The sequence below is a fragment of the Euphorbia lathyris genome, chromosome 8, assembly GCF_963576675.1.
Source record: "Euphorbia lathyris chromosome 8, ddEupLath1.1, whole genome shotgun sequence".
Lineage (NCBI taxonomy): Eukaryota > Viridiplantae > Streptophyta > Magnoliopsida > Malpighiales > Euphorbiaceae > Euphorbia > Euphorbia lathyris.
In genome coordinates this window covers 50,744,734-50,758,811 of record NC_088917.1, presented here as the reverse complement: position 1 = coordinate 50,758,811, position 14,078 = coordinate 50,744,734, and the positions used below count along the sequence as shown (strand labels likewise).

The 14,078-nt window shown below is 35.8% G+C and overlaps 1 protein-coding gene across 1 annotated transcript; it reads right to left on the bottom strand.

Moving 5' to 3' along the window:
• Positions 1-9,825: 9,825 nt before the first annotated feature.
• Positions 9,826-11,106, bottom strand: LOC136204220 (zinc finger CCCH domain-containing protein 23). Its single transcript, XM_065995431.1, has one exon. The coding sequence runs from the start codon at positions 11,065-11,067 to the stop codon at positions 10,108-10,110; it is 960 nt and encodes a 319-aa protein (XP_065851503.1). The 5' UTR covers positions 11,068-11,106; the 3' UTR covers positions 9,826-10,107.
• Positions 11,107-14,078: the final 2,972 nt, after the last annotated feature.

The following is a 14,078-nucleotide window of genomic DNA, read 5'->3' as shown; positions in this document are numbered from 1 at the left end:
AATCACATATTCCAGCTGTAAATGCTCCAAATATAATTGAAGTCCCTGAAGGACAACATCCAACTGCTAATGAGTCTCACGAATGCATGAAGCGTGGTAGACCTATCGGTTCCAAAGATAAGAATCCTCGGAAAAGAAAAGGAGCAGAAATTGACAATGACCTTTCCGAGGAACCAAAGAACAATGAAGGATCTCCTGAAGAGACTATAAACATGACAAAGAAAGAAATTCAGGTACCTGAGAATGAAGAGATCTCTATTAATTATGTCATGTCTGGAATAAAATGGAATCGAAATAAAATCGACGTCGATGAAATTTTTGCATGCAATGTAGCAGTTGATGTTATGGATAAAAATGAGGATCATGAACCAAAATCCATTGAGGAGTGTACACAAAGTAATGATTGGCCAAAATGGAAAGAAGCAATTGAGACAGAATTGAAATCTCTTGCAAAGAGAGAAGTATTTGGACCTGTAGTCCGTACACCTAAAGGTGTAAAACCAGTGGGACATAAATGGGTCTTTGTGAGAAAAAGGAATGAAAATGGTGAAATTGTGAGATATAAAGCACGCTTGGTTGCACAAGGATTCTCACAAAGACCTGGAATTGATTATGCAGAAACATATTCTCCTGTGGTGGATGCAACTACTTTTAGGTTTCTCATAAGTCTGGCAATGAGAGAAGGACTTGATTTACGTTTAATGGACGTAGTCACAGCCTACTTATATGGTCCACTGGATAATGAAATTTATATGAAAGTCCCGGAAGGATTTAAACTGCCAGAAGCAGCAAGATCTAGTTCTCGAGAACATTACTGCATAAAGTTAAATAGATCTCTTTATGGATTGAAACAATCAGGGCGTATGTGGTATAATCGCCTTAGTGAATATTTGATAAGAGAAGGCTATAAGAATGACCCTATCAGTCCGTGCATTTTTATTAAGAGATTTGGGTCTGGATTTGTCATAATTGCAGTGTATGTTGATGATTTAAATATCATCGGAACTCCTGAAGAGATTTCACATACAGTGGAATATTTGAAAAAAGACTTTGAGATGAAAGATCTTGGAAAGACAAAATTTTGCTTGGGATTGCAAATTGAACATCTGAAAGATGGAATACTTCTACATCAAACACATACACAGAAAAGGTGCTTAAGAGATTCTATTTTGATCAAGCACACTCGTTGAGTAGCCCAATGGTTGTAAGATCACTTGATGTAGATAAGGACCCATTCCGTCCTCGGGAAATCAATGAAGAAGTTCTTGGTCCAGAAGTACCATACTTAAGTGCAATTGGGGCATTGATGTACCTTGCTAGTCATACAAGACCCGATATATCATTTTCTGTGAATTTGTTAGCAAGGTTTAGCTCATGTCCAACCCGAAGGCATTGGAATGGGATTAAACATGTATTCCATTACCTTCAAGGTACGAAAGATATGAGCTTATTCTTTTCTAACCAGTCCAAAGAGGACTTGATTGGTTTTACTGATGCAGGATATTTGTCTGATCCTCATACTGCTCGATCACAAACGGGATATGTGTTTACATGTGGTGATACTGCAATTTCTTGGCGTTCTATGAAGCAAACCATAGCAGCTACTTCTTGTAATCATTCAGAAATTCTAGCTATTCATGAAGCTAGTCGTGAATGTGTATGGTTACGGTCTGTAACTCAACATATTCGAGAAGATTGTGGTCTATCTACCGGAAAAGAAGCTCCAACAGCTTTATATGAAGATAATGCTGCATGTATTGCACAACTGAAGGAAGGATACATTAAAGGAGATAGAACGAAGCATATCTTACCAAAATTCTTCTTCACCCATGATCTACAAAAGAATGGTAATGTGAAAGTTCAACAGATTCGTTCAAGTGACAATTTCACGGATTTATTCACCAAGGCGCTTCCAACTGCTACTTTCAAGAAGTTAGTTTATCGCATTGGATTGCGTCGTTGTAAAGATTTTTAGCTATGTATTCATGAGGGGGAGTAAATGCGTGCTGCACTCTTTTCCTTGACCATGGTTTTTCCCACTGGGTTTTCCTGGTAAGGTTTTTAATGAGGCAGCATCCCCAAATGCATTTACTTATTTTTGTATAATGGACATCCAAGGGGGAGTGTTATAAATAATGTAATGGATGACCATTATACCCCTGTTATATTATATATATGTTACACCCATAAGTAATAAGATACACATTTACAACAATTCTAGTTTTGTTTGTTTTTTCTTAAAATTTAAATATAGTTAGAAACTCATTTCTAACTTTTCTTATTGCATCAAAATTTCTAACATTGTGCGTTTTTAGTAAAAGTATAATGAATAATACTTAATTAGTAAAAAACAATGAATATTTTTTTTTAAAAGTTGTGCGTAATGTTCTTATATTAAACAAATGACTATTACATTAAAGAGAAAGGAAAACCCTCAACTCATCCCACCCATGTGTAAGCTCTCAACCAACAGGCTAAGAGCTTCAATGAACATTATTTATTAGTTTTCACTAAATATTATGTACAATGAATCTGTGTTTTAGATTAATTCAATTAATATGATACACGAATTTTTCTAAAATATAATGCTTTTTGATGTAATCAAATTTAACTTCAATAAATTACAAAAATCTTTTTAAATTAACGAATATTAACTTATCGGTTAATTAATATTTTTATAAAATAATAAAATAATATGATCTTAATAATATTAATCTATAGAGGTTTTATTGTATATGCATACAACATCAAGGGTTAGGCTATGCTTACTTTGTTTTTGACAAAGTAAGCATTACTTTGTTTTTTCTTCCATTGGATGGTGATGAACTTTGACAAAGTAAGCTCATCCAATGGTAGAAAAAACAAAGTAAAGCTTACTTTGTCAAAAACAAAGTAAGCATAGAAGGCACCCAACATCAAATGAAAAGTCAGCGAATAAAAGGTTAAAATGACCACTAAAATTAAATGAGTTAAAATGACTTATAAAATTAACAAGTGAAAAGTGATATCATTAGTCTAAGGCCTGTTTGTTTCAGTTGTTCATATTTGTTGTTTGTTGTTGTTGTTTGTTGTTGTTGATAAATAGTAAATATTAGTTGTTTTTTCTATAAAAAGCAGTTGTTTCGGAATTTTATCAAACACTTTTTTATCTCCCGTATAGTATTGAAAGGAAAAAAGCAGTTCTGAAAAATGGAAACAAACATGCACTAAATGAAAATTTGGGTATCTAATGCAACCCTAAACTTAACAAATTGTAATTAAATTTATAAAACAATATATTTTAATTTTTTTATATATATAGTTTGTCTGATTTCTCGGTTCAAGACATGTCAGATATCTTTTAGGTGGATCATCTTCCAATTAAAGTTGTCTACGTACGCTAAGATTCGACATGGAGATCTAAATTAAGCGATTTGAGACCTTTAACCACTCAAATCAATCTTAATTAGTTATATTAATTTTTTTAATAATAAAAATATATTTATTTGATTTTCAAAAAAGATTGTTATTTCTACAAAATAAGTATTATTCCCTCTTGTAAAATAAAGCTGTTATATGTTGAATAAATTATTAATTTTTATTTTTATTTAATTATTTAAACTATTTTTATTAATTTTTATATTATATTTTTTATAATCAATTAATTTAAAACATACTCATATTATAACATCTTAAGATTTTGTCAATTAAAGGGGTATTTATTTACTTTATTTTCTCTTCATTCTTGTCTTTTAAATTTAAAAAGAGAGTTTTTTTATAAAAGAAAAAAGAAAAGAGAGAGTTTTAGGTATTTGGTTATTGATATTTTGTTGTCTTTTATACATGAAAAATAGGATCTCTGCTTTTTGGAGCAACAATTTTTTTGCAATAGCAAAGTGTTGTCATAAACAGCAGGTAAACCAAACGGGTCCTAAGTGACCGTTTGTGCCTGTTTGTTTTACCTATTATTTGTTGTTGCTGTTTGCTGTTTGTTGTTACGATTTGCTGTTTGCTGTTGCTGTTTACTGTTGCTATTTGTTGTTTCCTGTTCCGGTTTACTGTTTCCTGTTGGAAAAAGCTGCTTTTCCAAAAAGCAGAGATTCTCTGCTTTTGTAAAAGGCTGCTTTTCAGGTGTGAAATGCAAACAGGTGGTCACTAACCAAACATCTAATGCTGCTTTTCAGATTTAAAAGGCAAACAGGAGGTCACTAACCAAACACCTAAAACTCTACATTTTGAAATGAAAAGGCAAACATGAGCATGAAAAGGAGCAACCAAACCGGCCCTTTGTTTTCAATTTTCAGAAGTAACAAACAACAAACAGGAGCAGGTGAAACAAACGGACCCTAAAGCTAACTTGAGTAATAGGAATCTCTAATCACTTAATTAAGTTCTCAAGTCCAATTATTACGAGGCATTTTGTAGCATTTAGTATGCAGGATACATGGTGTGGGATATGGATAAATAATGTAAGGCTCATAAGATCAGTGATAAATACATGATTAGTTAGTTGAGGGGGCGATTTTACATGTATGTGATTAAAAAAAATTATTTGCTAAATCGAACTTGTTCAAATCTTTGTCGTATAGATACATATTAAAATCCGATTGTACCTAATAGAAAAAATCGTTTATATACGTTATAATCTGTTATATTCAATTTTTTTTGTTCAATTTGTGTCTAATAGAAAAAATCAGATTTATGAGAAGGCCTAACAGACAAAAAAAAAATTAGAAATTTAGATTTAAGAATGACCTAATAGACCAACAAATTTGGAAATTTGGGTTTAAAGATGACCTAACATGAAAAAAAATTTAAAATTTAGAGAGTGCCTAATAGGCCGGAACCACCACAACTTCAAATTTTATGAAGACAGAGAGGCGAAACTACTTGTGATCATGGTGGTTCCGGCAGCCGGAGGGACCCAAACCCTTGTATTCGCCCTAGCATGAGATAAATGATAAAAATGAGAAAGAGGATCAATGACAAAATAAGCTCTTACAATTTTAATATAATAACAGAACTCATCTACAATAATATAATAAAATAGTTTATTTTAAAAAAAGAGTCAATGCAATTTTTTTTTTTTTTTTTTGAGAAATTGCTTGTAATTTCATTAGATAGAAAAAGAAAAAGTATAACAAGCAAAATTTAAGGAATAAAACCTCACATTATTAAAGGTAAATACAATATCTACGATGGGATGAAAATGAGTACAAAGAGAAGAACTCATAAAAGGCATAAAAAAACACAAAACAGTAATATATTTCTCATAAATCCAGATCTGTTGAAAGACATCTTCAATCCAAACTTTGTCCTTTAGACCATTCCGAACATTCAGATCTGAGTCCTTTTTTGTTGCAACAACATAGATTTATTGATATACGGATAAGATAAACCATTTTCGCTCTTACTAAATCCGAAAAAAGCATAAACGAGAGAACAATAAAGAGCAAATACAATTAGATGGATAAATAGTTCCGATGAAATATACGAAGACAAACTAAAAAAGCAATAAAAAATACAGAAATCTAACACGGTGTGAAGAGAAAGAATGAAGATCATTTGTCCTCCTCAAAATAAATCAACAAAATAGAAAAAAGGAAAAGAAAAGAAAAGAAGAAGAAAAGGAATTCTACAAAGAGCAAAAAGAAGGGAATGTAAATTTGGATACATCTCTAATTAACTCTATATTTAACCTCCAATCTCTATATCTTATATTTTTAACTGTACCTTCTATGGTTACTTTGTTTTCGACAAAGTATCATTACTTTGGTGTGTTTTCACCATTGGATGATGGAGCATAAAATTAATCCAAAGATAAAAACACACAAAGTAAACATAGCCTTTACCATCTTTAACCTCCAATTTAATGGAAATAATATAAACTTTTTAATAAGTAACTTTTTAACTCATATTTAAATTTCATAAGTCCAAACAAAGTTAAATTTTCATTTTCATTACCTCCTAACCTCCCAGCTTCAAATCGGATGAAAAAAAAGAAGTAATTAATAAAAAATTATTATCGAAACAATAAAACTCCTAACAGCATAAAATAGCCCCTTAATTTAAGGGTGTTGTTAAACCCAGCCCCATTTTCCCACCCCTAGCCCCGTGAAAGGACGAAATTACCCTTTCATAGGTTTTGGGGTAGAAAATTCACTTTTTTTTCCTCTCTCGATGCAAGGGCGTATGGGCATCACACCTCACCACATGGTGGGGCGTGTGAAGATCACGCCTTCCCGTGTGGCCGGGCGTGATAGCCCTACGCCTCACCGAGTGGTCGGACGTATGAGTATCACGCCCGACCACTCGGTGAGGCGTAGGGCTATCACGCCCGGCCACACGGGAAGGTGTGATCTTCACACGTCCGTGTATCGAGAGAGCAAAAAATTGTGTTATGTATCCCGTAAAATTGTGTTATGTATCCCGTATATATGCCGTTAAACCCGTAAATAGTCCGTTAAATGTACTTAACAAAAAAAATTTAAAAACATAAAAATTAAAATAAACATAAACATTTATAAACGTAATATATACAACAAAAAGTGTTCAAATATATGAGTATCTAGTTCGCCCGACGCCACACATCCATAAACGCATCCATCTCCCTCTTAATGCGTGGAACATCCTCGTCAGATCGGTGGGTAGCCGCTAGTTGGGTGACACGCCACAACCAGCTAACCCACTGCAAAAAAAATGTATAAATAAATATTTAAAATTATACACATATAAACCAATATAAAATAATAATATTAAAAAATAATAAACTTACCAATTCGCTGTTGGCGCGAGAATGCTGTACCGGTCCAGCCTGTGGTGCATGAAGGAGATGGGGATGCGAATACTGCATATACCAACCCATATAAGCAGGATCACAGGCAGTGGGATCGTATCCGACTGGTCGGCCGATCGATGCCCCGAGCCGATGGAAATCTCCGCCAGGTATCCTCAACTGTGACTAAGGAATGCGTGAGCTTGTACGATAAAGACTTCCATGGTCGTACTGCTTTATCAGGTCTAATACGCTCAGCTGGGATAGGCTGAGTATATCCGACCTGTCGCAGCGCTCGGTCGGGCATATACGGCTCGACGATGTCTCTACACCGTATCCAACCGGCGTAGGACACCCGAAGCCGATCATCATCAGCGACAGGACCATAAGGCAACCACGTCACCTGGAAAAAAGTAATACTCAATTATAAAAATAATATACTATAAATAATAATTAAATAAATTCTAGAATTTTATAAATTACCTCTGCCGCCGTCATACGATCCAGCTGCCCCCGAAAGGTATCTAGTCGGGCGGTCGTCTTGCCTGGGACCCCGACCTCCCATCTCAGTGCACGGGCATGGTCAGCTGGGATCAGTTGAGCTCCTCTATGCGGCCGGAAAATCGGAAAATACTCATATATCCATGCCTGCAGTAGGGTCAAACATCCGCATATACCGGAGCAATCTCCTCTGCTCGCTATCCCCAGCTGCCGGTACAACATGGCTAATGTGGCAGACCCCCATGATAGTCCAGCTGCCCCGCTGACACCGCTGTAAACCTCATGAAGATGGGCCGACCTAATCCTATCTCCACTCTTGTCAACAAACAGAGTGGATCCAAGCATAAGCCACATCCACGCCGCTGCCCGAGTAGCGTCATCCCTACCCTCACCCAGTAGCCTCTGTACATCCGCAACAAATACACCTCCACCTGACCATAAACGACTAGTCGGCAATAGAAGCTCATCCTGACTCACCCCAAACATCATCATGCACATGGCATGAAGCGAGTCAACAGGGGGAGACTCGGACACCATCTGACCGTCGATCGGGATCCGAAGAATATGCCACACATCATGCAGCTGGATAGTCATCTCACCGAACGGCATGTGGAAGGAGTTCGTATCGGGCTGCCACCGCTCAACGAACGCAGTCAATAACGGAGTGTCGAGGTTCCTGAATATGGCACGTGGAAGGTGGGACAAACCAGTCCTCTCGATCATCTCCCTCAGCTGTAAAATGACACATAAAATTATAAAATTACAGAATGTTTTGTATGTTTATAGTTAAAAATACGAATTACAATAAATGTTGACACACTATATTATGCTTACCTCGGGTGACGCATCAGAAAACCACTGACACAAATCTTTGCATGCTGCTGATCTATTATAGCATGTCAGAAACGACCGAATCTCCCCTCCCAACATCCGTGAGGCAACATGTCCTAGAAAACTAGGAATCACGGAACCATCAACGGGACCACCAGCAACCGGTCCGGTAACTACCCAGCTCTCGTCCTCACTAGCTTTGGAACGTTTGCTTGTCCCTGATAATTATAAAAAATTATACAAAATTATACTAAATTATACTAGATTATACTAAATTATACTAGATTATACTAGATTATACTAAAAAATACTCAATTATACAAAATTATACTCAATTATACTAAAATTATACAAAATTATACTCAATTATACAAAATTATACTCAATTATACTAAATTATACTCAATTATACTAGATTATACTAAAAATACTATATTATACTAAATTATACTAGATTATACTAAATTATACTAAAAATACTAGATTATACTAAATTATACTAAAAAATACTAAATTATACTAGATTATACTAAAAAATACTAAATTATACTAAATTATACTATAAATACTAAAAAATACTAAAAAATACTTGTACCCGCAAAACGACCTCCTACGCGTTGGGTCGGCTGTCTCCCCGGGGTCGGCTGCTCATCGCTCTCCTCAACCTCGGGATCATGTGCAACAGCGGACTGTCGCACTGCCCGGGCTGCCACATCGAGGTAGTCCTGCAAAGAATCACTACCGGGCTCTCTGTCATCAAAATCAGTCGCCCCCTCTACGTCATGAATATCGGCCTGATCCGCAATCGGCCCTCTCCTCAACTGCTCCGTCGCAGCCCCTCTCCGCCTACGACCAGATATATCTATACCACGCAATCTCGTATGCCGTGGTGTATCATCCTCGTCCTCCATATCTAGACGACGAGCAGATGACGGGATGGATTTTCCACCCCTAGTAGGCCGCTCCGTCTACATAAAAAAAATTATACTAAATTAATAAAATTGTAAATATACTATAATTATAAAATTATAATAAATTATACTAAAGTTTTAATCAATTTATACCAAAATTATAAAATTACCCTAAATTAATAAAATTGTAAAAATCATGCTAATACTATACTAAAATTAATAAAATGTTAAATAATATAAATTAAACTAAATTAATAAAATTTTAAATAATATAAAATTTAAAAACCCACGTGGGCGTAAGGGAATCACGCCCGAACCGTAGGGAGGGCGTGGTGATATCACGCCCTGCGATTCCGCCGAATTCCAACAAAAACCAAACAGATTCGTTACGAGCTCGAATTCAACGAAATAAAACGGTGAATCTTACCATTTTATCTTTTCCTTTACGTCTTCTCTCGCCATCCATGATTCGGTTCAATGTGTTGTCCGGATTTGAGCAAAAAACGTTTAGGGTTCTAGAGAGGTTTTGGAATTTTTGAAATTTAGTCCAAAGGGTATTTCGGTCAATTCTAGGGGCTAGAGGTGGGAATTAGTGGCTAGGTTTAGTAATCCACTAATTTAATTGTGAGAAATTGAGAATCAGAACACTATGAAGAATTTGAAATTGAATGAGCAAGAAGTGATTCATAATATAAGAGAGATTTGAGTTTTGTTAACTGATCAAATATCAAATTCTGCAAGAAACCACCCCACCCCACCCATTAATCTGATCAATAATAAACATTGATTGGCCTCCAGAGGAAAGGTATAATAAAATTGATGCAGAGATGGAAGATAATTATATTAATTAATTATTTAATTAGAGATAAACATATTACAGAGATGAAATTAGGAAATAGTACAAGTCAAAACCCAAATTTGATGAACAAACAAAACGCTACCGTCGGAAAAATCCTTGAAATCTGTCTGTACACGATGATCTGCCATTGCCACAAAACAGAGATATTTGCCATATCTCTCTTCCCTTCCCTTCCCTTCCCTTCTACTACTATTTACACAATTCACCAAAACATTCATATTCATATTCACATTCACAAATCCTCTTTCATTTTATCCACTTCGATCCAGTGAGTTTTCCTTGCTCAGTTTCGCATATATTTTTGCCCTCAAATCCCTTCCAGATTCCACCCTCTCCATTGCTGGTTCTTCCTCAAAACCATAATCCCACAACTCCCTTCTACGGTTCGGGGTTGAAGGGGGACTACAGAATACGGGTCTCAGTGATGACCCACGGGGTGACCCGATCTGCATGCCCCAACAACCATGTCCGCCTTTCATTTTTCCAAGTTTCAAACCACGCATACATGCACCGATCTCGCTGATCACCTGTGGGCTGCTAGGAGATATCGGCGGCGACTCCCACGGCGGAGACATAGGTGGTGAAATTAAAATCGAAGTCGGAGAACAACCATACGACCCACTCTTTGTTAAATACGACTCAAACCCCCTTGGACTCTGTTGAGGCAAAACGCGAAGCTGATCGGGAGTATGAGCAAAGAAACAAACACGCCGCCGACAACCCGGCCCGTCCTTACACGGCTGAGTCCGGTATCGAGCCGGATGAAGCCAGCACTCAAAAACTCCATGGGCAAATTCACACGAATCGCCCTTCTTACACCCGCCTTTACGGAAATCCGGGCAGGCAGTACCGGAGTAGTGATACTTCCGCGGGTCACGACGGCGAGCCTTCTCGCCTGGATGGGCGTACGGACACTCAGTCCAGTCATGTGACCTGCCACGTGCGCAACGCCTTACCTTGAACTCGTACATGCGAAAATGATCGCAGGAAAAAGTATCGACGGGCAAGTCGAGGTCGTCGATGAAAGAATCAGGCTCGTTGGACGGCAGGTAACGGTGTAACGCGGTTAAGGAATCGAGGAAAGGAGAAGTAGCATTTCCACAGTTACTAAATTGAGACGGTATAGGTGACGTTGGCTCGTCAAAGAAAGGGTCCCATTGGGGGATTTGGATAGTCGGAGTTGAATGCATTGGGGATTCTCCGATCATCATTTTTGGACATTATCAGAGATGGGAGTGAGGAAAACGAAGTGGTCTCTCTGGAATATAAACTGCTGGTTTTAACCGTGGTTGCATTTTTCTTAACTGTGGTTAAGTTAATAAATCTACCGCCTCCTTTTCTACTATGGTTAATATTTGTTAATTAATGTGACGGGTTAAAAAGCACGGACATTTTTCAACCGTTCGATCTTAATGATGGTTTCGATCAAAACATTTTATGGGCCCAGTGATTGTTTTTGCTAGTTACTGTGACGAAGCGAACCTCCGTAGCCTTGTGACTCTATTATCTTTAGTGTACGTTTTGAAACTGATGGCTTACTGCTTGGGTCCCACTGGATATTTTGATCGCTGCTCTCATTTATCGCAGGTGTAAATCTCGTGATATTAATCAGAGAAGAATAATTAAAACAATGGAAAAACAAAACCCAAACAAAAAAAAAACAACAGCAGCAGCTTTTTCTTCTTAATGTATTTCTTTTTTTTAGTCTGAAAAATATTTCTTTTTTTATTATTACTTTTTTATACATATTTATTTGGCATATAGTTTATATTGCCCCTAGACTAGACCTTACTTAGCTACCCAAACTACTAAAATCACCGCTGAAACCTTAATCTATTTAGAAATCAACAATTCTCACACTCGTATCTAATAATATTAAGCATTAATAATTATTAATTCTAATTCAAGAATTCAACACATAAATAATATTATAGGATATAAGATGTATTCATATCAAATCCCACAAAGCATCCAAAATAATAATAATAAAAAAGTTAAAAAAAAGGAAAGGAAGTTAGAAATTTTATTAAGAAATGAGAGATCCCTTTCGCCAAGAGAAAATGTAAAAACCGTAAAAACAAAAGCCTTAATTATGTGTTTAATTATTGGATTAGGATTAGATTCCTATTAATTTTTAAGACTAATAGAAAAGTAAGTGTGAATTGTTAATTTCTAAATAAGTTAAGAACTTGATTAGTGATTTTAATAGTTTAGAGAGCTAATTGATTTTTAAGGTGTAGTGCTAATTGATTTTTAAGGTGTAGTTTAAGAGCTAATATGAGCTTTTTTAATTTTATTTTTATAAATGAAAGGCAGCATCAGCTGCTACACGGCACAAACTGGAGAAAGAAGCCCCAATAATATCTTGCTCCATGAGCTCTAATAGCCCACCTGGACAATTGTCAAAAATATAAAGATTTAAGGAAAGGCTATCAGCATAAGTTGCCAACCAGTTTAGCCTTCCCGGTAAACATGCAGACTGACACGGCCCAACTTCGGTTAATCAGCTCTCCAATAGCATGGATCAGGAAGGTGTATTCATTCACATTATCTTTCGGTTGGGTGATCAGTTCCACACAAAGACGACTAATATGAGTTAATTTCTTATTAATAATATTTATAAATAAATATTAGTTATTATTTATTTTATTTTTAATCATTAGTACCATTACATATAAATAGTATATATGTATACTACCGCTCATCTCATCATTATATTTTACTACCACGTTTTTCTTTATTACTTTACCTTTTCTTTGTAACTGTTAGCTTCTATATAAAACAACCTTGTTGTTGTTTTCAGTTAATAAGAAATTATCTAATTCTCTCAAACACTCTCTAAATGCATTTGTGTTCTTATCATGGTAGCAGAGCTTCAAGGTGTTGATCGTTTTACATTTGCTTGATGGTAAAAGCATCTTATAAGCAAGCATTACAAAAACGCATTAAGAGCCCGAGATTAGAATAGGAAGGATTTTCTCAATCTAGTTTTTTCTATTTCGGATTCAGATCCACACTGGAATCGGGTCAGAAGTTCACAAAAACATCGTATCATACACCAATTAAAGATTCAACAATGAATTTCTTCAAAAAAAAAAAGATTCAACAATGAATCAAAATTTAGAAGTGTATGGATCTGTTCAACATGGAAACAATCCATGTTTGGTTCTCGTTTCGGTGTTATTCAATGGGAAAACCACTTATCCTGGAGTTATGCCATGATTCGAGCATTACGAGCTAAGTGCAAACTTGAATATATTCTTAAAGAAGACATTGAACAAGAGAAAACATCGAAATGATATGCTCACTGGGAGGAGGTGGGCAGTCTAGTGTTCTCCTAGATAATCAATGTGATTTCAAAAGAGTATGCAGAAGGCTTCATGTATGGAACTTCACCACGAACTCTTTGGAAGGAAATCAAGTTGAGATTCGGTGAAAATAATGGAGTGTTGTTTTTTCACCTCAAGCAGGAGGTAGGTTCGATTTCACAAGGTAATATGTCAGTTACCTCTTATTTCACCAAACAAAAGAAAATTTGGGGTGAGATGAGTACTTTGTGTCCATTACCTACATGTACTTGTGGTAAAGCACATGATGTCATTCAAAAAAAATTATGATGAATATCAGTTAATGTTGTTTCTCGCTGGTTTGAATGATGAATTTGAGCATGTTAGGAATCATGTTTTATTATTAGATCCTTATCCCAGCCTTAATAAGGCTTTTTCGATGATATTGCGAGTTGAAAATTAGAAGGATCTGCAACTAGGTTCTACATTTGAGCTTTCCCAAACTATAGCTAATATAGTTTCTGATGCTTTAAAATTTAAAGTTGATGATAAGAAAAAGAAGTTTGTATTGTCTAATGAGGAGAAGCATTGGACGCATTGTAAAAAATGAGGTCATGTGAAATAAGAATGTTTCAAATTTGTTGGTTACCCTAGCTGGTTTAAGGGCACAAATAAGAAGAGAAAAACACAGTACCAAGCTCCACAAGTTAATCTATTTCATGAAGAAGATACAGGGAACTCTATTTCACCTTATGATGTTGAAGTTGTAGAGCATAGGAGCAATTTCAACAAAGACATGTTTGAGAAAAACATGAGTCGGATGATTCAAAAGGAGATGCAGAAGTATTTTGCAAAAGGAAAATACATACGTGACATGGAGTTTACAACTTTTGCTAATGAATGTACTGGTAACTCTTTAGTGCTTACAACTCTCA